This window comes from Festucalex cinctus, chromosome 15 (assembly GCF_051991245.1).
Source record: "Festucalex cinctus isolate MCC-2025b chromosome 15, RoL_Fcin_1.0, whole genome shotgun sequence".
In the NCBI taxonomy this organism is placed as follows: domain Eukaryota; kingdom Metazoa; phylum Chordata; class Actinopteri; order Syngnathiformes; family Syngnathidae; genus Festucalex; species Festucalex cinctus.
This window is the reverse complement of record NC_135425.1, coordinates 19,431,950-19,458,121: the sequence shown is the minus strand read 5'-3', so window position 1 is coordinate 19,458,121 and position 26,172 is coordinate 19,431,950. Positions and strand designations below refer to the sequence as shown.

The following is a 26,172-nucleotide window of genomic DNA, read 5'->3' as shown; positions in this document are numbered from 1 at the left end:
TTGTATTTGTCAAAAGAAACAATTATTATCAAGCATCAAAACCCACGAGTGACACAGCTAATATCTTCCCGTGTAACTCTGTGTTTCAGTCTGCCACATCTGCGGCGCTGAGTGACGGGTTAATGAGGTTCACGCATGCCCTGTCGTATTTCCTGCTATCGTCTCACTCAAGACATTTTGACAGCAGGCAATTACGGGCGAACAAACACGGTGCCAAAGGCTCGGACGTCGTTTGGCTAGATCTGTTTCCGAGAGTCCGGATGGGTTGAAATTTGATTGGCAAGCATGCTGGAATTAAGATTGGACCTCACACACGCACATTCACACACTTGCGCAGTGCACACGTCCTGATTTCTACAGCTTGATAAGAGATTTGAGATGTAAAATCAATATATGTGATATTGAAGTATGCTCACACCAGCAAAATCAAATAAAATCCAATGCAAGAGCTGCATCAAAAATATGTACTTTAAGATGTTTACACAATGCATTTCATTTTCGTGGTGCTCACTGGCACAAGGATTACGGTGGCAACAAAGTGCCAAATACGGGGTGCTGCACAACAAAATTGGCAGTGTTAATTTAACACCTAAAGAGTTACACTTAAACACAAGTCTCTATATTTGATCCACACTAACTAGAGTTAAAGCAACGCTTTTGCACAGTTTTTTTTTCCACTGACTGAGCGAGTTAAAACAACTCTAGTCAACACAGTCAGTCAGTGTCCGTCACACTAAGTGATCAACTCTGTAAAATAACACCGTCTCTGCACACCATTTAACAATGGAAATGTCAAAGTTACACTTTAAAAGTTAAAATCAACTCCCCAAACTTAAACCCTGAAATTAACACTCCAATTTTTGCTGTGTGGTTGCTAAATGACCATACAGTAAGTAGTATTATTAACTCATTTGCTCCCAATAACGTGTAAATACGTTTTTTTTTATGTTCTAAGTGTCCCAAAGACGTATTTATACGTTTTTTTTGTTTGTTTTTTTATGCTAGAGCATACAGAAGGCTTTGATGCAGCCTCTCAACTAAAAAGAACGGTTGCAGAAATTGTAGTTATTACACAAACGGCCAGCAGGTGGCAGCAGAGCAAAGGAGATCAACCAGGGCCATCTAGAAAAAAAAGCTCAATTACTTACAATTTTGAATAGATTTGTGAAAACTGATGAAACTTACCTCTCTTCTAATGCTAATTGCTCCAAAACGGAAACAGATAGAAACATACTCTTTTTTTTTTTTTTTTTTTCCTGATTAAAGAATAGACTTTAATCATGCTTTTATAGCAATAGAACACAATATTCTGTGGGCCTTGCAAAATCAGTCAAAATCCAGTAAAACAGCCGGGAGTGAACGGGATTGCTTCTGTGAAAATGGCTGGGAGTCAATGAGTTAATAAAAACAACAGAAATAGGCGTGTGACAAAAAAGATCAAATCCGCCCTTTACATGCCCACACACAAAAAATTTTAGCTATGCTGATCAATACAATGTGAAGCTTAAATCATTGCGGCAAGTGAAAGCAAAGGAAGAAACACAATTTCTCAGACCAACATGTTGTTTTTATTGGCGAGGTGGAGGCAGGAAAGCCGACATTGTTCGGCGGCCTTGGCGGCACCACATCCAACAAAAGAAAATGCACCAAGTGGCAGGAGGTCACTGCACAGTGAAAGCAGGTTTGACAGGAGGACAGTTGGGGAAAAAGTAGACTGGCTTGAAAGTAGAAAAAAAAAAAAAAAAATCCAGACTATCGACTGAGTGTTGCTGCCACTAGTGGTGACAAGGCCACACCCCAGCTCAGAGCTCTCTCCTAATTCTTGCACCTCTTCCCATCTACAAGTTTTACAGCAGTGCCAGGAGTACCTTTATGCAACATTATGCATAAATATTATCGTCTATCGTCCTCTACAACTGTAGAGGAGCTACTGTGCTTCAAACACGGAGCCACCTTCCCCTCGGGACGCTTCCAGGACGTGACATGGATTTATCCGTCACTTATTTTGTGTTTTCTAGAACCCGTTGATGTCTGCACTTTTTACTGGCTTGCTGAGGGACTACGGCCCCACCGCTCACTAGCCTTCTTCGCACGAGGGTAAACCTTGAGTGCAAATAGGTATTTAATTGTTTTATGTTTTCACGTTGGATTCATTTACGGCATTTTGTTACAGCTGTGGCTGTTTTTGAAAGTGCTCTATAAATACATTTTAGTTGAGCCCATTTTGCGCTTGCGGTGCTCTCCCAAATGTTTCGTGGTGAAAACCACCAGTACTAGCTAAAGTGCAAAACCTCCTTTTTAAATACAGCGGTCTCCAGCACTTTTACGGTTGACAACAGCAGGTGCAATCTGTTAGCGAGTTAACGGGCAATTAGCAACCACTATTTGGGATCTTACTAAATCAGGCCTTACAAATTCACGTCTAACAGTAGATGAGCCTTAATTTAGTGTGGTGTAAACAAGCACACAAAGCATTTTAAAATATCTGACAAATCCAATGTCGTATAGTCTGTGAATTGCCTCCAGTCCTTTTTATTTGTGAGCAGAAGCACACAAAAGTGCAGTTATAGCCTCCGACGCTTCGATTAATTAAAGTATGGCGTTAGCATGCTGAGTTCAGACATTTCTCTCTCGCCCCTTCTTCATCAAGCCCGAGTCAATATCACCTTGGGGAAGCGGGGCTCGCGGAGGTGGCTTGTATTTGCTTGATGTACGACTCGCCTGCATGGCTTGTGACTGCCTTATCGCTCAATCACTCAGCAAGATGGAGACCCACACTCTGACGGCTGACGGACTATAATGACCTCCCCCTCCACCCCCTCAATTCCCACCATTCCCTATAAAAAAAAAAATACACAAGCGCTACCTGAGTGTGGGGGCTACAAAGGTAATCTTTGTTGTAGAGGTCAACTGTACCGTTGCACCGGTTGCTGCAAAATAAAGAAGAACGACACGAGGGTACTTCCGTCTTCACACATGACTCATGCTCGGTGGTGAGGTCTGGTGATTCACAAGGCCAACTCCTTGACTGACTGTTAAGCGAAGTGCGGATATAGGACCCAAATGCAGACAAGACATGGGAGCTGGGAAAGAGAGAGTCTTTAAATACAGAAAGTACAACGAACTTATATATATATATATATGTATATGTATATATATATATATATATATATATGTATTGGAATTATGTTTCCTACTGTTTTGTTTTTGCCTGTTTTTAAATTTGCTCTTAGCTTGATCTAAATTATTTACCACTTGATTCTATTTTTCCACAATAGAGTTTATTTCCTCCCAGTTAATTGTCTAATTAGAATAGAGCGAAACAGAATACAAATATCCTATCCTGTATCCTTTCTCAGCATCAACACTCATTTTTTTAAATATTGAATTGAAAACAGAAAATTACCCAAAATGTCCAGTCGTATTACTTTAAACTCATTCCCTATCCTGTTCCCAGGCACTCAGGCGCATATATTTACATGGTATCGCAAAAAGAGCCGTTTAGTCCTCAACTAATTCATTTATGTTGATATTTTAACTTTGTGATTTGATTTGTTTGCTCAAAAACAGACAATCTTTTTGAATCATTAACCTTGCATACCTTTGTTTGTGTACTCTAAAGTACTTTCGGCAGTTGCAGAGCAACCACACATATGAATTTGAAGATTGGGTACTATTTTCAAGGTCCAGAGACTCCTATTGTGTTGCTCCACAGAAAAGACTTCCTTTCATACGACACTCGCCTCTTCTTTAACGGCGCCACAATCCCACTGTGACATCCTGACAGTTTCGTAATGGAAAAAAAGAGTACAAGGTGGTCTCATGCCTGGATTCTAAGATTCAGTTTTATTTGTCCAGAATTTCAAGGTCAGATGCACAGTCACCTAAAACATGTGGCCAATTATAGGACTAAAACGTATGGTCATATAGACTTGCACTCAGTCGTGATTATTCTTTGGGTTTGCAATGACACATCCGATAAACATGTGAGTAGTTGTGTGCAATAACGTTTGGCATGATAGTTACAGTATAGTTCTTATCTTCCATTTGAAAAGGAAAATGTTACCATCACAAGGACCAATTGTTTTGCATTAAAGCACAAAAGCCTACGACTAACCAGATACAACATATAAACCGTAATACCTAATCAGTATTTCTGATAAAGCATCCTGCCATTGGCAAACCAAACTTTTGTGATCTAAAAATATTGGTGGACCATGCAGGACAACTCTTGAGATTTGTTAGTATAACTAGCATTGACCTTTTGGAATTATGCTTTGTTTGAATTTAATCATGCAATATGTTGCTTGTCTGCTTCAGAGTATTTGGCACATACATTTTCACATGTAAAACCTAAAATGTAGGCAGTCTATTTTACAGGATTTAATTATTATGTAATAAATTAGTTTTATTTTGTACACTCAATGAAAAATGTTCAGTGTATATATTAACTCATTCAGTGCCATTGACGGCTATACACGTCAAAGATCAATTTTTACTGGGCTGGCAGTGAATGAGTTAAAAAAAAAAATGTCAAAAAGTAATTGGATCCATTTATTTAGGGATTTCACCTCTTTTGTCTTGCTTGTTTAGCGCGCTAAATTGTATCATATCTATTTAGCGGTATATTAATTGGCTACTTTGCTTGTTTGTGTCGAATACAGAGTTGTCTAAATATTATCTCACTTCCTTTTCCACACCCTGTTTGTCACTGATATACCATGTACCGGTAATCGGTTGGTGATTGGAAATGTTTATCATAAACTTGTGACTTTATTGCATGTCACAGTTATATAGTCAACCATACACGCACACACACAAAAAAACACTTTCAATATTTATCGAGTCTGGCCAGGACTTTCGGCACCCGTCGTCTTGATAATCATTTTTTCCATCTCAATCTAGTCTTCTCAGATCTGTCGATCTCGAACGAGCTTGGGAGTCCTTGGACATTGTAATTGAAGAGTGGCTGCGTGAGAGCGTTTGACCTTATTTTAAGATCAATATCTACCCCTTCTGTTTACCCGGGAGGTCGCATGGTTAGCAAAACTGATGGCTAAGCCGCTACGCTTGTATTGCGGAAAAAGATACAATGAAGAAATGCTGCAATGAAGGCCAAATGGAATGCTGATGTTATTTCTTCTTCCATTACTACTCTTTTCTTCTTTGGAGTACTTTCTGGTAATCGGGATGCGCAGTAGTGCTATGTTGCCTCTCACAGGTCAGTCCCGGAACTACGACAGACATCTGGTTGAGGGGAGGAGACTCACTATTGTGGGCGGAGATATTTATGTGTGCTTTTAAAAAAAAAAAAAAAACAGTTACGACTTTCATTGTCGTTTTGAGGTTACCTCACTTCAGTTGAATTGCTATTCATTATTAAGTAAAATTCTATTTTGCTTGTTTGCTGGCAGCACTGTGCACAAGTGGTTAGCACAACAGCTAGATTGAAGATGCTACATTGTTGTTAGGTGTTAATGCCTTGTTTGTGTACCAAAACTCATTCTCTTTTTATTATAGCACACATATAACAAAATAAAACCTCTCATAGTCTTACATGATTCCCAATGAACAAGGGAATGGCCAAACAAGCAGATGTTCCTTCAAATCTACTATGTTCCTTCCTGTGAGGATTTGCATGTTCTCCCGTGCACATGTGGGTTTTCTCTGGCATTCCGGTAATCCGGCTTCCCTTCCACATTCTAAGAACATGCAAATTAGGTCGAATGGAAGACTCTAAATTGCCACAGGTTTACCCCGCCTCTTGCCCAAATTTAGTTGGGATAGGCTCCAGCTCACCCATGACCCTTTTTGAGGACAATTGCTCAAAATAAATGGAAGGATATTTTACTTCCCTCTGCCACAATCTCAAACCAAACAATCACTTTCTCATTGCTTTTTTTTTTTTTTTTTTGTCAAACCCTGCAAATGTCCACATAAGCATTCTTGAGGAAACGTTAACAATCAACTAAAAAAAAAAAAAAAAAAGGACAAAAATAGGCGCTTTGTAATACATATACTTCCTCAGTGTGATTTCAAATAGGGTATAGAGGTGTAAATTGGAGCTTGTTCACCACTGGGGGTAGCACAGCGTGAAAATACTTTGCTGACAATCCGGTGGAACCGTTAGAAGTAGTCAGTTTTTATTTGCACTGTGTATAGCTGTCTGCATTCTGTGCTATTCTGAGGTATCCAGTATTTGAATGCTGGTGGGGTGGGGCATTCAAATCCCACCACTAAATCTCCAACTGATGTGTGCCATTCCCTTTGGACTCAGCGAGTGGCTGCCTCGCACTGCATGCATGGCTGAATGAGTGTATATTTTGTGGAGATCTTTGTGCTGTGTTTGTTTTTATCTGTGTGACGAGGCGTACAGAGGGCCAGACTTTAATCCGGCAGATAACACCGGGAATGGCTGCAGGCGGCCCAACGGTCTGGTCCGAGCCGACGCGGGTTAGCTACAGAGACAGCGGTTGTATTTCACTGATGGATCTGGACCGAGTCCGACTTTAGGTAACCTGCTAAAATAGGAGCCCAAAGCTCATGTAAGTCAAATTGTCACGCCGCCACCGGCGTGACTGCCCATGCTTTTATTTTGTGTCCATGTTTCCTGTCTTGTTTTGAAAATCCTAACTCTCCTCTCACCCCAGGTCACTTGCCCTTCCTGCCGCTCCCTAATTACCGGTCCCTGCCCATGATTACCACCACCTGCCACCAATCAAGACTCACAATAAAAGCCACCTGCATTCTCCCCTCAGTGCCGAAGTGTCACCGTCAGTGCATGGAAGCGTCCACAGTCCTTATGTCCTCGTTCATGTTGCCTAGCGTTGTTGCCTTGTTTTTGTGCCTTTTCCTCCCTTTTGGAGCGCCTTTAGTTACCCCTTTTGCCTTGTGCCCTTTTTCCTCCCTAGCGGAGCGCTTTCTGTTGTCCCCAGTACCTTTTGCCTGTTTTTTCCTCCCTAGTGGAGCGCTTTTTGTTCTCCACTTTTTCCCCTCCCTGTTCTCCTCTCGGTTTGAGAGGAGACCACTGTTGGCCGGAAATAAACCTGCTGCCTTGGTGGCCTACCTTACGCCTGCGTCTGAGTCCTACTTGACCCCGCCTTGTCACAAATTGAAAAGACCTAAAAGGTCAGCTACCAACATTCAATTTTGTTTTTGTTTTTTACAGTGAGACGTTAAATGACCTAACGTCAATCAAAGCTTCCATGACTTTCTCCTGAGACCTTAAAAAAAAATGGTAATGGAAATAATCAAGTGATAAAATGTGGAATATACCGTATTTTCCGCACTATAAGGCGCACCATCAATGAATGACATATTTTAAAACTTTTTCCATATATAAGGCGCGACAGTAGAGGCTGAGGTTACGTTATGCATCCATTAGATGGTGCTGCGCTAAAGGGAATGTCAACAAAACAGTCAGATAGGTCAGTCAAACTTTATTAATAGATTACAAAGCAGCTTTCTGACAACTCCATTCACTCCCAAAATGAATAAACAGCAGTTTTATTATTTTCTCTGAGGTAAAGTATTAGTATTAGCTAGCGATCCAAGATGGCGGGATCTTCTGCGCATGCGCGTCACCGATCGTGCAGGGTCACCGATAGCGTCTTGACAGCGAGACCTGTGGCGGCTCAATGTCGATCCATATATAAGGCGCACTGGATTATAAGGCGCAGGGTCAGCTTTTGAAAAAATTGAAGGCTTTTAGGTGCACTGTATAGTGCGGAAAATACGGTACTTTGACAAGTTGTACAAAAAGTTGCCATTAAAATTGCCTGACATCACACAAGACTTAACTTCACAGTGTCAATTTTACTTGTTCTTTGGTTTTTCAAAGACGCTTCCAAAAGAAGGGTTAGCTTTAATTAACAAGTCATATTTAAAAAAGAATGTGAGAAAAATAGACTATAAGGATAAATGTTTAAATTAACCAAAAAAGAAATGGGCTAATAGAGCAGTAATGCTATTGAATTGTTGAAATGACTCTTCCAGGAAACGGTTTGCACGCTTTACAAGTGTGTAAACAGTTTAATCAAGACCATGTTTGAGGAATTACAGCTGGCGAAGGCAATGTCTGTTCCAATACTTCACTTGCTTAATTACAGCAGACACCCATGTTTTCTGCTCTTTTTACTCTTTGCCCTGAGCTGCTTCTCAGTCCGCTGTCATCTTCCCAACTGCTACAAATAGAAAACCCACAAATAGGAAAATGCACTTCACGCTCAACAGAAGACAAGTAATAAGAAATTAATTAAAAAAAATATTTTTTTAGATGATTCATTTAGATTTGTAACTTTACAAAAGTATCCCTTAATCGCAGGTAATCAACGTTCATACCCAGTTGTGGTGGACCTGGGATGTCAAATTAGCAACTGTCCATTTTCTAGACGCCCACTCTAGATATCTGAAACCTCAGCCACACTGCCACTTGTAAAATCCTGTTTGGATTAAACAATTATATGACGATCTTTAGTTTTCCCTAAAGACAAAGTCCCTTTGTGTATTTCATTTAGACAGCAACAAAAATAGACGTGACCTTGATTTAAAAAAAAAAAAAAAAAAAGAAGAGAAAAGAAAAAGAAAGAAAGGAAAAAGCTGTGCTGTGAGTGATTGTAGATAAAAATGCTTAGCAATATATGAACATTATTAAAAGTGAAGACGGTTTGCAATTTTGATGCTTTAGCAAGAAACAATGTAGATATGCAAAACAGGATTGCTTTTGCGGGCCACAAAAACTGATACGATGGGCCAAATTTGGTCCCCGAGCCTTGAATTTAACACGTGGTTTAGTGTATGTCAGGGGTCACTAACCTTTTTGAAACTGAGAGGTATTTCTTCGGTACTGATTAATGCAAAGGGATGCCTTCCAGTTTGATACACAATTCTGAAATTTGCTCAAATTATCTTTCTATGTTTTTACTAATAATTAATGATGCAGTTTTCATTTATGTGAAGACAGTGATCATGATGTTGATGATTTGTCACAATAATTAGGAAAATATAAATATAACTAGTGTTGTTCCGATACCGATACTGGTATCGGCAGAGGTGCCGATACTGCATTAAAACAGTGGTATCGGTGACTACTCACAAGTAACATGCCGATACCATTAATTCTAACGCTAATATAGGATTTTGGATGCAGCATCTTGTGTCTTGCTGGTGCACGACATTCACTGGTATGTGACATGTTCACTGTATGCCGATCTAAGATATCCTATTGGCCCTTGAATGCTCTGAACCAATAGCAGGACAGCTTTTTCATGTTAAGGAAAAAAAAAACTTAAGTATCGGTATCGGCCGATACTGCAAACCTGGGTATCGGTATCTGTATCGCGAGCCAAAAAAACGGTATCGGAACAACACTAAATATAACCACACTACAAAAGAGACTCCTCCCATAAGAATATGTCGTCAGAAAAAATGATTTCCCCAAACAAAAGGCATCAATGTTCTTGTTTTACAATGATTCCATCTTATTTTATTCAGTTGTTATGGATACAAAGAGCAAGTACACAAAGTGACTGCTTGCCAAAAGGAATTTTATGATCCCTTTGCGCGGCATCAACTTTTTGTCTATTCTCGTTTGGCATCACTTCTTTGAGGTAGTCATGCCTGTTGTGAGTCAGACAATAGCTGGGAGTTCACACAGCACAATGGCCTCATCTCCCAGGCTAGGAATGAGCACTATGCCCATTTCTCCCAAGCTTGACTTGGAATTCTGACAGGGAGATTAGGGAAGTTTCCAGGCTATTCATACTCCTCGATTCTCTTTGGAGTACTTGGCTTGGTGGTCCAATCCTCTCCTGTTCAGCCGGACCGGTCTATTTCTGATGCGTCTGTGATGCTGTTTTGGCGCGTGTCTCCGAATGGCTTTTACCTGTTTATCCCAGCAGCACACAGGCTTAGAAGATGTTTTCCTTGGAGCTTACCAGGTGATTTTCTCAGCTGGAATGCCAGTATGTTTAATTCAGACACTTAATCCCCGAGAAAGTGGACCAAACATGTCTTCGGAGGCCCTTTTTCTACCCGAAAAAATGCAGACTCGAAACTTTTGCATCTGCTCTCGACTGTTTGTTTAATCCACTGCATGAAAATACACTTTGCACGAACACAGAACTGGTAAGAAAAAATAAGTCCCGATGAGCAAACAAGATTTAATGATTGGCATAACATTTTTGACTTGACCAACTTTGAGCTTTGTGCCATAACACAAAAACTAAGTTGAGCAAACCAAAATGCACTTACTCCTCATTTTGTTGACCATTGAGTCCGGAAGAAAGGCATCAACATATCGTCGTGCTATTTGTAGCACCTGATACTAAACGATCCTGCAGAGCCTCCATTGAAGGTTGATGAAACTCTTTAAAGCGTCACTTTGCCGTTTTATCTGTCTGTCTGTCTGTCTGTCTCTCTCTCTCTCTGCACGGCATGTATGCCTAGCAGTTGCTGTGCTTTGGATTTGCATTGCAGGTGCTCAGACTTCCTCTGGCATTCTGAAAGCCATGCTTATTAAACATCCATAAGACAGAAACAACCAGACAAATATGTAAAAATATACATTGTATTGAGTTTTTTTTGTTTGTTAGAATATTCGAACATATCTATTAGCGGAGTAATACAGAAGTAACTAAAAATATTAAAGTTCCATTACAGTACTTTAATATTATGAGACTTGGGTTACGTGACAGGTAACTAGTAACTTTATGTGAATCGCTTTTAAAAATTCACACAGTTTGGCCACCTTTTTGACGTGCATCTCCTTCCACTTAATTCATCCAATTCACTTTATTCCAATTTCAACGCATTCCAAAAAATAATGCCAATTATTTTTATTTATTAATATTCACGGTTTTCCCCAAATTCTTCATTTTTTACCCAAATATTTCCCATGCATTCCCAAATGAGGCCAAATTTCCCATTGCCGTTGTCGATCATTCATTCTCAATGGCACATTCAACATTAAACATTTAGAATTTAAATTATTCACCTCATTCAATTTACCTTGGGAATGATTCTCAACCAAAACTTTGCACATTTCTAAATTTTATACCCCCCAAAATGCCATATTAGTACATATTCACCATTATTCACCCATTCCTCAACATTACCTGACCAATTCAAGCCATTCCAACTTCAACATGTTCACATCATTCAATTCAATTTAATTTATTATTCCATTAAAAAAATCACAAAATGTTAAAAAGCCACAAATTCAAAAATATCTACATATTCACCTCCAGTTTCCACATATATTGTCAATATCAATATCACAACCACATTACTCCAAATAATTCCATTATTCTTAAATGTTTTTCCCTTCAGCCTTTAATCCTCACACGCAATTTCTCCAGAATTGCAAATTTCTATCTTATATGTACAATAGTTCCCACAACCCAAACACATCCAAAAGTTCCGCATTAGTTGTAAAACTTCTTCTTCTATCCTGTTTGTTGACCTGCACTCAATGATGCCAGAGAGGAATCGAACAGCCTCAGGCATCCTCATTTAATTAACGTTCACTGTTCAAATCATCCGCATTCTGATATTTCTGCAAGGCTATCGAATTGTAATTCGCCACAATTCATCCCTGGAATATGCTTGTCGCTAAAAAGAAAGAAGTCAGAGCCCCGTGCTGCCTGTTGACCGTAAATGTCGCATTTGCAGGTCCGCCACAAATCACCGCATCAGGTTGAGCATACGTGATGAGACTGAGGCTGTTGCCGGGCAACTGTTTGAGCAGGAGCATACACAGGCCATTCTAGGACAGATCTTGGGTTTCCTCCTGCAGGGTCGGCGACTGTGCTCATCCGTCGATGTGGACACATAACTGGATGAGCTGTGCTTGTGTGACAGAAATTCTATTTAGTGGACTACTTGCTTCCAGTGCTTCAGTAAGTGGCATCTCATGTCGCCACTATACTGGGATGATCTGTTTTGCAGGTGTAAAAATGATCAAATAAATGAGCAGAATGATGCCGAACCACGAAGAAAAGTTTTATTCACGGTTGGAGATCTCGGGATAAAGCGGCGTTTATCATTTTTATTCAGCAGGATGTTTATTGTAATTGTAATGGTGTGTTTTGTGGACTGGAGAACTCGGGACCACCACTTAAAAATAGACGTCATGCTTCAGTGAGCTGGCGGTAGATGTGTCGACCACTTGAATAATTAAAATTTGCACCCCCAAAAGATGCCGCCCATTTTCCTTGAATGCAAAAAAATGATTTTTCACATCGTTTTTTTTTTTTTTAGCGGGGGAAATGAACCCGGATCCCACAAAAAAAACACAAAAAAAAAAAAAAACATTATCTTATAATTACAACTGTATTAAATTTAGGAGAAGCAAATATAATGAAATGAAAACACGCAGATTGTTCTTTTTTTTTCAATAATTATTTGGAATAATGATTAATGTCAACATTATAGGAACAGTGCATTTTATGTTTGTTTTTATGTTTCATGTTAAAAAAAAATCTATTCTGCAATATATCGCGATACTACAGCACGCAATTCTCGAATCGATTCAATAGGCAGCCGAATCGATTTTTTAACATCCATTTTTGATGGAAAAATATTCAACAAAACGTCGAAATTTCACACCTTTAGCATGGAAGAATGTTATATTAATGGAACATTAAGCCTTAATATTTTATTTCAACGCTGTTCAAACATGAAAAATGTTACAACCTGTTTGTTAAATACAGTAGCTTACAGTTATAAGACTGAAGTTTCAGATCAATAAATAATACATTTTCATACAAATCTTACAGTGTACATGTACAAGTTTACTGAATGGTATTTTCTAAATTTGAGTAAAAAAAAAAACGCAACAATCGACTTGTAAATTCATATCGGGATTAATCGGTATCGAATCGAATCGTGACCTATGAATCGTGATACGGATCGAATCGTCAGGTACTAGGCAATTCACACCCCTAGTGCATTTAATATTCATTTTAAAAATCACCATCAAACCACTTAACAGTTGATTATGGTGCACTACAAAATCACACTAAGTTTGAAGCTTAATTGAAACAGGATGCTAGCAAGCCACAGAAGTTCAACCAAAGAAGAAGAAAAAACAAAACGTCGTTCCCGCAGAATGCCCTGATTCCCAGACTTTTAACAGTTGCCGAGAAGAGCTATTTTAGTCGCTCTCCCTGGTGGCTTGATATATTATCCGTACTCTGATCCCTTTGTCCATCAGAGAGACAGAACATTTTTGGCCTAATGCAACTGGACCCTGGCTAATGACAGCAAATAGCACCGCCGGCCAGATGACAACAGCTGAGAACAATACTTAATGTTGACATCACTTGCTATAGGGATCTATTTAGGGTTTCTTCCTTTTATAGTGCACCGGTGAAAATTGTGCTGTGGCTCCCCTGGACGAGACGCATATAAAAGAGGGCCGAGGTGGTGTGGGCCTCTGTGCTCTGTAGACCCTCGCCAATCTTTTCAGACCTTCGTGTTTCACAGTTCACCTCTCAGTCCCTGTAAAACATGGCACCCAAGAAGATAGAGCCGAAAAAACCTGAGCTGAAAAAGCCAGACCCCAAGGGCTCCCCGGCCTCGAAGGTGGCTCCGACTCCCGACCTGCTGCCGGAGAAACCCAAGGAACCCGACTTCGATCCCAAGAGCATCACCCTAGAGTTCACCGCCGATCAAATCGAGGAATTCAAGGAGACGTTCACCTTGTTCGACCGAACGCCGAAGGGCGAGATGAAGATCACGTACGCCCAGTGCGGGGACGTGATGCGAGCGCTCGGCCAGAACCCGACCAACGCCGACGTGCTGAAGGTGCTCGGGAAGCCTCGGCCGGAGGAGATGAGCTGCAAGTTGGTGGACTTTGAAACCTTCCTGCCTATGCTGCAGCACATTTCCCGTGCCAAAGACCAAGGCAACTTCGAAGACTTCGTGGAGGGCCTCCGGGTGTTCGACAAGGAGGGCAACGGCAACATCATGGGCGCCGAGCTGCGCCACGTCCTGGCGACGCTCGGGGAGAGGATGACGGAAGACGAAGTGGACAGACTCATGGCCGGACAGGAGGACGCCAACGGATGCATCAACTACACCTCCTTCGTGAAGCATATTCTCTCCGGATGAACGTTGAATCGGAGAGACTTCTACCAGTTCCCGCCACCATGGACCGGTATTTTAACATTTGTGCTTACCAGCCACGAGACCTGCACTGTCTTCCTTTTGGGAAATGTGTAATGAAATGCCAATGAGCTACACTGGACATCCGTTTAATAAAGGGAATTTTATCACAAACGTCCTCCCCTGAATGTCATTTTAAGAACAAACAACATTTAAATTCAAAGAGAAAATTATTTATGCTAATCAAATTGGTTAACGTGATTTGGAGCAAGTATTGTCGGAAGTGAAAAATGGAAGAAAAAAAAAAGTAATAGGCTTTGGCTTCCAGATTTGATTGCATTCCAATTTACACAAAGAGCCCTCTTGTTATTGTGCTGGAGGGACAGCTGCTGTGGATCATGACACATAGGCACACAAACCCAGACACACATTCACGCATACACACACATTGCACATACTCAAAGCTGAAGAATACGAAACAGGTGCTGCAAGGACCTCATAGTTGTTGTTAATGGTTTGGTGGCTTGTTAAGAGTAAACCTTGACAACATAGCCACATTGCCCCAGTGAGGGATAGATGACAAGTAGTTAGCGGCTTCCATTAGCACCATGCTAGCATAAACATTTTTACGATATACATTTCTTTCCTAAATAAATTTAATTCCTTGGCTTTGTACCCATGATTAAAACGTTTTATTTAATGTGAAGCCGGAAATTAAGTACAACTTAAATTGAATGTCAACACTCGGATGTGTGATTGGATTGGATAGTTAGTAAGTGCTAATTGCTACGTTTCAGATGATTCACCCTCCAGTAAAATAAAAATAAAAACTGTGATCATGATAAGCATGTTGCTCAACATCTACGCTCCAAAAATGAATGAATTTGCTAAGAAGTAAGCCAGGGGTGTCCAAACTTTTGCATTTGAGGGCCACATCCAGAAAATCAGAAGGACGCAAGGGCCACATAATGTTATGAAGAGAAATTGTGTTTAGTCCAAAAAATTGTACAAATAATTTATTTGTGATTTTGGATATTTAGAATAATGTTACAGTATATAAACCAATTTATTTGTAATATGGCAGTAGGGTTATTATAGTTTTGGAATTTTTCATTTTAGTTAGTTTTTATTAGTTTTCAGGGTGGTTCTGTTAGTTTTTATTAGTTTAGTTCTTTAAAAATGCTTAGTTTTAGTTTAGTTTGTTAGTTTCAGTATTAGTATTAGGTTGTTGTTTTTTTTTTTTTTTTTTTTGTGTGTATTACTTGTGCGCAATGTTGAAAAAACACCATGGGAGCGACATCATCTTTTGGTGCTTTTCTATTGGCTGCTGCTAGGTGACATCACTTCTGTGTGACACACGTTCAAATGTCCTTATTCCGGTTAATATCAAGATAAATCGACTTCAAATCACATTTAAAATAATCCCCAAAGGCTCATGTATTCAATTAATTACCAAAGACTAAATCGAAGGACATGTTTGCTATAATTAGAGTTAGTTTTAGTTAGTTTTGAAAACATAAAATGTAGTTTCAGTCAGTTTTTTTAAAAGCATTTTCCTTTTTATTTTATTTTGGTAACAATATTGTTTTTTGAATTTTAGTTTTTTCATTAGATAACCACTGAGACCGTCGACTAACCCTTACATGGGAAAAGGATCTCGAAACAGAAGATCCCGTTAGAATTGACAGTACTTGTATACGTTTATTTATATATCAATGGTGCGGCCTGCCTGCCATTTCAACCTGTAAATCCTTTTGGTGACGACTGAAATATCTCAGCAAAGACAAGATAGATGGCCTACACCGATGAGTCCAGATACCCGTGGTGCCCCGAGGAATGCAATAAATGAACACTGTGCCTAAACGCGGCCCCGCAGAGCTGCTGGCGGGCTTGTTGGATGCTTAGTTGGGCTTGTTTATGGCCACATGTTGGGCGCTGCACTCATCGCAGGAGAATACAGAGGACGTAAATGGAAACACTTTCACATCATGGAAACACACGCTAAGTCAAACAGTCAAAATATAGGCTTGGTTAGGATTAAGGTTAGAGTTGGTTAATGATGTGGTCGGTTAAGTTTCCTTAGGTTTTCAGTTAGGCAAACCTTATTTAAGTAATATTGTATCTTACTGTATTATTCCTCATACAGCATTGGTTGATGAGAAAAAACATGAGTCTGGAGTGTATATATATATATATATATATATATATATATATATATATATATATATATATATAATTAGTGCTGTCAAAGTTAAAGCGTTAACTAATTAATTAATCACAAAAAAATATCGCATTAATAATGTATAAACGCAGATTAATCGCACTCTTAATTTTGACTGCAGATGATCCTTTAGCTTGACAGCGGATGGCTACGTTAAAGGTAGCACAGGTTGTGTTTGAACAATAAACATAACATGCATTAAAGTGAAGCATTTACTAAATGTTTGCATGTGACATTCAGAATATTTGTTCATGTCAAACTATATGGGTCATTTTTTTCCACTTTAAATTATGCAAGTAATGTAACTGATTAGAAAAAGAGGATGAGACCTCTTAACATTAAATGCCGAAAAAATTAACACATAAGAGGTGCATTTTAAATTTGGCGGGCAAAAAATGTTGATAAAAAAAAAAAGACTTTTTAAATAAGCGATTAATCGCGATTAATCAAAATTTTAACATGTGATTAATCTGATTAAAAAAAATTATCGTTTGACACCTCTAATATATATATATATATATATATATATATATATATATATATATATATATATATATATATATATATATATATATATATATAATGTAGCTAATAAACATCAAACTATAATCTGCAAGTGCATTGTCACCCTAATACCAACACTATTTTTTTCCTAGCAGACTCTTCAGAAATTGTTGATATAGGAGGAGGGGCAACCCACTTACGCGAGTTAAATCGAACAACGTTCGGAATTAACCTTTATCACTTCCACTGTTGTTCGCCTGCACAGTGCAATGCTAGTGGCATTTCTCAACGCCAGATAACATTGCTTAATTGTGGTGGCTTTTTGTCGCCACTATCTACAATGATTTAAGTCGGGTTGCCTTCATTTTCTTTGAAGTTTGATTGAGGCAAAAGAGATTCATTATGAAGCGAGTAGTTCTAATCACCCACTTCAGTCTTCTGTTATAGACGGAACCCCCCTTATATTCCTGTACAAACTCGCAATGTCCCAGAGAGAGAGAGAGAGAGAGAGAGTTTATACCCTGAGTTTCCTGTGAACCTTGCTTTTTTTGGACGATTAATTTATTATTGTGCCGTGACAGTTCCGTTCTCGTCCCATTTATCCATGCACAAAAGTCTGACAACTCAACCTTACATTTATCCTTAAACATAACAGAGCTTCTAATTCCAACTCAGGCAGTCGTCTGAAGAGTCAAACGAGGTTGCTTATTTCCTCAAACGCAGTGCGGTCAATTTCGCTCGCTTGCCGGTGAAAAACGACGGCCTGCCAGCGAATGACGCTGGCTAATCTTGACCTTGGCGCACCTAAAACGTTGGCTTTGTCTCATCATTAAGCTTGTCATTTATCTCCGCCATCGCTCGCCTGATAACTTGCGACTGCTGAGCTAAACAAGGTTAAATGGTGCATCCTTTGACACCACTGTAAAAATCATTTTAAAAATATTTAGTTTTTGGTGAAAGTTTCATTAAGTGACAGCTCTTGAAAGTTTGTGCCTCATCTTCCTCCCGAGATATTTCTGGCACACACACACACACAAAAACCTTTGAAAATTAAAGTTTAAGGCATAAGACAAATGAGTAATTTTGCTGCCAAAAATTAGAGCCAACAAACACTGCTGCTGCTGCTGCTGCTGCAATAACCGCTCGGCTCCGAAACAATGCACGTTGCCCTTGGCGTAGCAATCTCACAAATTACCTCTTCAAATGAGAAAATGCTGCCACTCGATGTTTATGTGTGAGAATGTGGCCACTGTTGTGTTTGAGGTCGCTAAAAGCGCACAGAGAACATATTGAACGCCGGACATAATGCTGGTATAACAATACACAGCACAGCGGCTATGAAAATTACAGCGGCTGCATCACCTTCCTGACAAGCGTTATAAATATTTAACATATTTCAACCCTCTGTGCGATGGAACTAAAATTAGTTTGGATCCTTCAAGAGTTTCTTTTCTGAAACTACTGATTAATCTTTAGGATCTAAATTATACACTTGATTATGGCAATTCCTCCAAAAGTTCTAAAACTTATGACAGCTTGGTAAATTAAGAACAACTTATGATTATTTAAGCTGCTATTTCTACTTTAGATAAAATGGGAACAATAGTGTGATTATGATATATGGAGTGGTCTTAAATCTTAAAGTAGAGGGATTGTTGTTTACTAATTGTTCTGTAGGGCACTCCCTATACTGTAGCTGTGAGATGAAATTACTAAGTCATTGTAAAGCCATCATAGTGAAAATATTCTATGCAACATATTTCTGATTTTTAACAAATGAATAATGAGAAACTGACTGAAGTGGGTTTCCGCCCGCCAGTTTATTCGTCACTAACTAAATTCGTATTCGCCTGCCCACCACTGTGTGTTTGTCCTAAAATAGTGATGATGAAGTGATCACAGAAATGTGGTTAAAATAAAATTATGATTTGATTTGGCCTGAAAAATAACGGAAGCATGAATGACGAATGACGTAGCAGCAAAATTTTGTAAATTGCCAACCTCTGATTTTTAGTAACGGTATTGTTTACACATTTTATTTCATTATAGTATGGACAAAAAATCTTAAGGGGCAGCAAATATGTTTCAATGAGTCAAAGGTCATTACACTTTCTGTTTGAAGCGTTCTTTTCTGAAAGACAAAGTGAGCCATTTCTGGTAGTGGATTGCTAATTTAAAAAAAAAAAAAAAAGTTGCCTTTTACTGAAAATACCAAAACTATGACCCGGAAAGAACATAAAACCTTTGATGGTAAAAAAAAAAAAAAAAAAAAAAAAAAAAATGCCATCCCGAAGGAGAACAAGTAATCAACACATTATTTTCCTAAAATGGCACCCCTGTTTCTTCATGCCGCAAAGTCACACTGTTGATTGATGACATCATCAGTTAAGACATCTGGCTGATGCTGGGCTAAAAATAATTTCAATCTAAAGGCATCCAATGCACCATTTCTCCAACTTTAGCCACAAATTTAGCATCCTATTTCCCACTGATGCTTCGTAGCTCGTAACAATTAGCTGGATTAGTCCAACATCTGGTATTCCTCTGAGGCGGCAACGTGCTACATCAAGGTGTTAAGCACATCAATTGAATATTTTATAATGATCTGTTGCAAATTTTCCATGTCCTCTGATGCAGTTCATAAATGCGATGCCAGCAGGAAATGAAAGATGGCATAGGAACTCGAGTACAAAAAAGTAAACTTGCTATGTGTGGATTTACAGAATTTATGGAAGTGTGCATCAGAATAAGAACAGAAATTGCAATATTGTGACATCTGGTATGGCGTTATTAGCCGGAGTTTGCAAAAACTGAAATGAAACTGATTTCAACCTAGCTAGCTAACAGTATGTAAACGGAAAAGTACACCGGTAGTTTGTTGTAAAGATGTACGTTAATAAAGTTAGCATATTTAGTGAACGCACTGTAGCTCATGTCGACTGAGCTCAAACGCGAATTGTGAAACTCGCCAGTAATTTGCACCAACACAGCAAGGTTTGTAATTGCCTGCGGATGCTACAAGATTAGCATCTATTAGCCAAAGCTATGATTTGACCAAATTGAAGCTCTTCCCCTCAGTTCAGCATAGCTACATCAGTTAGCGTGATCATAATACATAACGTTGTGATGTTGATGTTACTAACTGATAGGCCTATCATTAATTCATATAATTGTCTGGTAATTAGATCAGTTTAAATGCCAAATATAAACCGTTATGCTAATATCTGTGTAAGAATTAGGGATATCCCGATCACACTTTTTTTGGACCCGATTCCGAGTCATCTCATTTTGAAGATTGGCCGATTCCGAGTCCTGATCCGATACCTCGGCATTGTATTAGGGAGGGGGGAAAAAGTTAGTTAGTTAGTTAGTTAGTCAGTTAGTTAGTTTTAACAAAACTACCCCAACACCTTTTATATGTTGAGTCTAGAAGTGGTTAAAGTAAGTAAAAAAAAAAAAAAAATATATATATATATATATATATATATATATATATATATATATATATACATGCCGTATATGTGCATGAAACTAGCACAAACGCAACATCATACGAATTTTGTTTCTCAGTAGATGGAAAGGGGGGGTGAACTCTGGATGACCTAAAAAATAATAATAATAATAAAATAAAAGAAAAAAGAAAAAAAAATTGCTAATAACTGAAAAAGAAGGTGGGGTGAACTCTGGATGACCTAAAAAAAAAAAAATGCTAAAAACTGAAAAACACTAGCAGCACAAATGAAACTTTTTACGGCGTAAAATTTTCCACAAATTTTGTGTGGGGGGGGCCAACTTCACAACAAACAAAAGGCTTGGTATGAAGGGCAAGCAAGCAAAATGTATATAATCTTACCATATCCTGACATTGCTCGTGTAAAAAAAAGTGCTTCTCATTGTTAAAAGAATCCTGATTTGCATCAAAGTTTATTGCTTTTTTTTTTTTTGGAGAGGGTCTATGTAGAGATGTAACACGTAAAAAATGACCTTGGCAGCAGCAATAAAACAAGGTTTGGGGCTCTTTAATTAGCCTTTTGTACCAAACAAAGCACTTTATAGAGGCCTATGGACAAATCCTTGATACAATACACAAGCTTCAGCCCTCACTGCTACTTTCATTACTGCCCATTCAACACACACATCGTGTCTGAGGATCGATACTTGTTCACCTTGTAGGTACAGAAACTAGATTAAATGCACCTCCAAGGGTCATAATGAGAAGTGCCTGAGCTCACTTTTCGCACACCTTTGAATCCAATATTTGACCTGATCTGCTCCTTGCTGCTCAAGTGTACACATTGTCAGTGGTATTTACATAAAAGCCGTTTGTCATAGTCTGATTTGGTTTAATACATATATATAAAAAATTAGTGTTGTTCCGATACTGCATTAAAACAGTGGTATCGGTATCGGTGACTACTCACAAGTAACATGCCGATGCCATTAACTCCAACACTAATATAGGATTTTGGATGCAGCAACTTGTGTCTTGCTTGTGCACGACTGATATGTGACATGTTCACTGCATGCCGATCTATGATATCCTATTGGCCCTTGAATGCTCTGAACCAATAGCAGGACAGTTTTTTTCATGTTGAGGAAAAATAAACCAGTATCGGTATCGGCCAATACTGCAAAGCTGGGTATCGGTATCGGGGGCCAAAAAACGGTATCGGAGCAACACTAATATATATATATATATATATATATATATATATATATATATATATATATATGATGGGTTCAGCAAAATTTAGCAAAAAAAAATGTCCATAAAACTTATTAACATCCCCTGCCAAAGTGTAGTTTATCACCACTCTTAAGCAACGATTGCTCCAGAAATGTTTCCTTGTAAAAGTCGTCAACAAGAGCAAAAGAGCAGAAGGCCTTGTTTTCAACGGCGTCATGTACTCCACTCAAAAAGCGAACACAAAAAAAAAGTACTAGTGATTTTTATTTTTTTTTTGTTTATTTTAACAACACAGAATTTGCTTATTAAATTAAACTTGGCAGGACCGACTAATGTTTGCTTGCACACTTAAAAGCCATCAAATCACATTGATAAAGATGATGTATCACAATAAAGCTAACTTATTTTTGCAATCCTATTAAAAAAAATAAAAAAATAAAAAAAAGAAAAGAAAGAAAGAAAAATCAATCTCTTGCTATTTAATTAAAGGCCAAAGCTTGTATTACGTCAAGCTGGTCTCCATGTGCTCCGCAAGCCCCATTGCGTTGAGTTGAGTGTTTACGTATGGGCAAATTCTTTGGCATTGCTGGCCTTTATTTGGACGAGTGACCTTTTTAACATGCTTGCAATTGGAAGCCATCGTGATTCCTGAAGGGGGGAAAAAAAAAGGAAAGGATTTTGTGAAAATGCCACACAGTGGCACTCTATAATGGGAGTGTAATAGGGGGGTCATTAGCAATGGCTCCAACAGACTGATGTGCATGTGGAAAGAAATTAGAAGGCGCCAACCAGAAATGACCACCGATGGGAATGTAAAAATATACTGTATATATTAAAATTATTATTTATATTTATTGATTTATTTTTTTGGATGTGTGTTATCACTTTGGCCGGCGTACATTCTTCCACTTTCCCGTGGCTTTTTAATTTGGTGTTCCGGCGACATGTCAATTTGTCACCCTCTCAAAATAACATTTAGCCTAAATCCTCCCCTCATGATGCAAATGGTTCAATTTTTTTGAATTTCCTGAAATGATCTGAAAAAAACCGCTTGGGCGATTATTTTATGAAAGTGTTGAATTGTTGCCACAGCAACAGTGATTGTTCATGAAAATTTCACCATTTAAAGGGGCTGTCTGCCGGTTTCACTCAGGAAAATGCACTTTTTAAATACAGGATTTAAACAACCTATTTTTCAATTTATAGATATTGGCTTTTCATAACGTGTGGGGTTGATTTCGTCCTAAACCCCCATCCAGAATTCCGTCCAGAATTCATTACTTTAATATAATTAATAATACCTTTAAAAACACATTTTTCCACTTACTGTCGACTGAAGATGGCATCACATGTGCTGAGGAAATACTGTAGGTAATGACCAATCACAGCTCACCTGTTTTCTGTTTGGTCAGCAAACTGAGCCATGATTGGTTGTTACCTACTTCTTCAGCACAGGTGATATCATCTTCTGCCGACAGACAGCAAGTGGCAAAATTAGGTTTTGAAGGTGTTAATTGTTTATTGTTCATGAAAAATAATGGAGTTATCACATTATTTATAGATTAAATATTACTTAGTATTAGTATTGGGGTTGTTTTAAAAACCATTAATTCTACAAAGCCATGTAGAAAAAGAAACTTAAGGGAAAACTTTTTTTGATTTACTTTATCTGTCCCTTTAAAATGTGTGTCAGTGTACATTTGAGGATTCTACCTTCACATCTGAGATCAATATTGCCCGGCTCGTGAAAGGCTTTTGATCAACTGCAAGATTAGCGTCCCACCCGCTGACTGTCGTTTTTGGTGTGCTATCAAAGCAAAAACTTGAACGCTTATTATATCTGACCTTCTCGGGAGCTTTTTTAGTTAGCGGATGATGAGAGTTAAAAGTCATCGGGGATGAGTCGGATTTGATGCTGACAGCAGCAGTGTTGACCCCTGCCGTCTTAATTACGGCACTAAGGTGTGTTATAGGATAACTCCTCGTGCAAACTTAATAATGATGAACTTTTTTTTTTTTTTTTTTTTTTTTTTTAATAGTACAGTCAAACCTCGGTTTTCGAACGCTTCTGTTCTCAACCAAATCGGTTTTCAACCAGAAAATTCAAGAATTTTATGTCTCAGAACTCATCCAAAAAATTGGCTCTCGACCAAACTGAAAAAAGTCGAGCGTACCTGAACACGACTCACTCGGGAGCCGAGCTAACTCGAATGCCCAGGATGCTTCCTCCGGAGCACATTCGTGTTCAAAGTTCATTTGGAGCAGACCTGTTCATTGTTATTTATGCAAATCTTTTTTTTTAGTTTTGCATCATGTATTCGCCCCTAATCATGGGTCCAAAGAAAGCAAGTGCAAGTGGTAAAGCTGGTGAAGAAAAGAGGAAAGTAGTGCGCAGAACTATTGAATTTAAAAAAGAAATGTTTGCATTTTGTTTTTTGTTTTTTTCATCATTTTAGATAGGATATCTAAATAAAACTGTCTATTTCTACCCTTTTATATTTATGGCAAACAGTATACAGTGCAGTTTACTGTGTAAAATAGTAAAAAAAATTAAAAAAAATAAAAACTTGGAAAAAGTTTTTTTTAGACTTGGAACGGATTAAAATTATTTACATTAATTATAATGGGAAACATTGTTTCGGATTTCGAACAAATCGCTTTTAGAACAGCCTTCTGTAACGGATTATGTTCGAAAACCGAGGTTTGTCTGTATAAGGACTCGTGCGGCTTTCTGGTTCTTTATGGAAATGTATTAACGTAAATGATGCAACAGAGACCTTGCAGTGTAATAAGAATCAATAAATAAACAGAGCTTGGCTCAACAAGCTGAGTTGTCATTGAAATATAGCTAGAAAAATGGCATAAATAAGATATGCAGGCACCATTATGTATTACTTTATTAATTTATGATTAGAATAGATGGCCTTTGAGAAGGCATTACTCAAGCCATGGCATAAGAAACCACATTTAAAATGTAATGATGTATAGTAGAAGACAGTGAACAATAACATTTAAATGCAGCATTGCTGGATGACCGCCCAAGAATATGAAACATGTGGGTATGTTCTTGGAAATAAACTATGAAGGTGAACTAAGTGCTCGACTCCCACGCACACACTACAGGTGCGGAGGGACAGCGGTGCAAGGAAAGTCTTTGTTGTTTGCTGATGGACAAACCTTCCTATACATGCACTAGGGCTGTGCTTAAAAATCGAATAATCAATATTGAATCAATTTTCCTTTTAAAGCCCTATACCGATTCATAAAACCATGAATTGATTATTGTAATATCTCTTTTTTCCATAATTCATAAGAAAATAGTTTTTTAAAGGTTATATTTTTTTGTATCTTACTGTTTTCTTGAAATTTACTGTCCACATCAATTTAAAAGTATTTTCTTACATTTATGAGTTATTGCACTCTAAGACAGTTTAAAATATTTTTAATTTATATTTACAATTGTTGAATTTGAATTATGAAAATATTATGATGTCAATGTTTGTGAAACACTTAAGTGATTATAACATGTTACTTTCATTAATGAATTAAATAATTTAACGAGATGCTGCCTCCGTGAAATTTTATTTGCAATTTAATGTTTGTGGCGTTTTTATCAGGTTTTTAATATTTAAGAATTGATGTTCCATAATTAATCAATATCTAATTGAACTGAAGTGAGTTGAAAAAAACAAACAAAAAAATCAACGCAAATCTTGTGAATCACCATCAAATCGACTGAGGAAATTATTATCAATACCCAACCCTAACATGCACAGAAAGGCATTCGAACGGAATTAGTAAATACCAAATAAGCTATGAGTAGACTCTGCGTACCTAATATTGTGACCTGTGAATGCACGGATGTAACTTTTCTCACCAAAGTGATATTAGGAACTCTTCCAGAAAATTATGCTTTGGATTCTAACAAGAACGAAATGTTAAATGTTGTATTATATTTGTGAATTTTGTATTATTAGATAAACAAAAACAAGACGAACGATCAAATTGTTTTTCTGGAAGTCTTCTATGAAGTGACGAACGACCGAGGTTGTAAAAATAAAACAATGCGCTCCGGTACGGTTTGTTTATGGACCTCCAACATCTACCTTGTATTACTGGTCATACTTTGTGATTGATATCTAAAGTATTACTGCCGCAGATCTAAGGTCAGGGATCCTTGACGAAAAGCCGCAGAGGTCCATTGCTTTCAAATTCTGTCAAGGGGGAGGCCCAGAACATTGGGATGCATTATAATTCAGTTGTTAGTTATCATTAGTTGTGGTCGCTACTCGCTAGCAAAGTTCACCTGAAAGATTTATTTGACCCGACAGCAAAATGGGGACCATGGCTTTTGTTGCTCACTTTGCAAGCACAGCAACACAAGAAATATTGTTTGCTGATCCTGCTTGTGTAGTTTTTGCAGAAGAGGTGTTGCCTCTGCACTATTGATTGAACAAATGCACCAAGAAAGAATGGAAGTGAGTAATAGGAGTTTTCACACTTAGGAGATTCTTGTAAGGCAACTCTGGGTCTCTTGTGTCAACACACAATTTCCATTTAAAAAAAAAAAAAAAAAAGCAAGAAAAAAATAATATTTATGGGAATGAGTCAGTGCTGGTAGAAAGACCAGAGGGTGGAAAGTCACAGCAGCGAA

The 26,172-nt window shown here is 38.2% G+C and overlaps 1 protein-coding gene across 5 annotated transcripts in view; it reads left to right on the top strand.

The window, feature by feature from the left end:
• Window positions 1–26,172, top strand: part of LOC144001997 (myosin light chain 3) — a 69,866-nt gene that overhangs the window by 26,431 nt on the left and 17,263 nt on the right. The window contains exons 3-4 of one of the 5 annotated variants that reach the window (XR_013278644.1): window positions 2,019–2,118; window positions 11,671–11,986. The exons of 1 other annotated variant lie outside the window; for it this stretch is intronic. Coding sequence is in view for 2 of the 4 variants with exons in the window: in XM_077496759.1 (XP_077352885.1) it covers window positions 13,510–14,112 (603 nt within the window). In the remaining 2 variants the exon portion in view is untranslated. Of the gene's footprint in view, window positions 1–2,018; window positions 2,119–11,670; window positions 11,987–13,361; window positions 14,258–26,172 lie in introns of those variants that run through there. 3 more of the 5 variants (XM_077496759.1, XR_013278642.1, XM_077496760.1) reach the window with 3 other exon arrangements.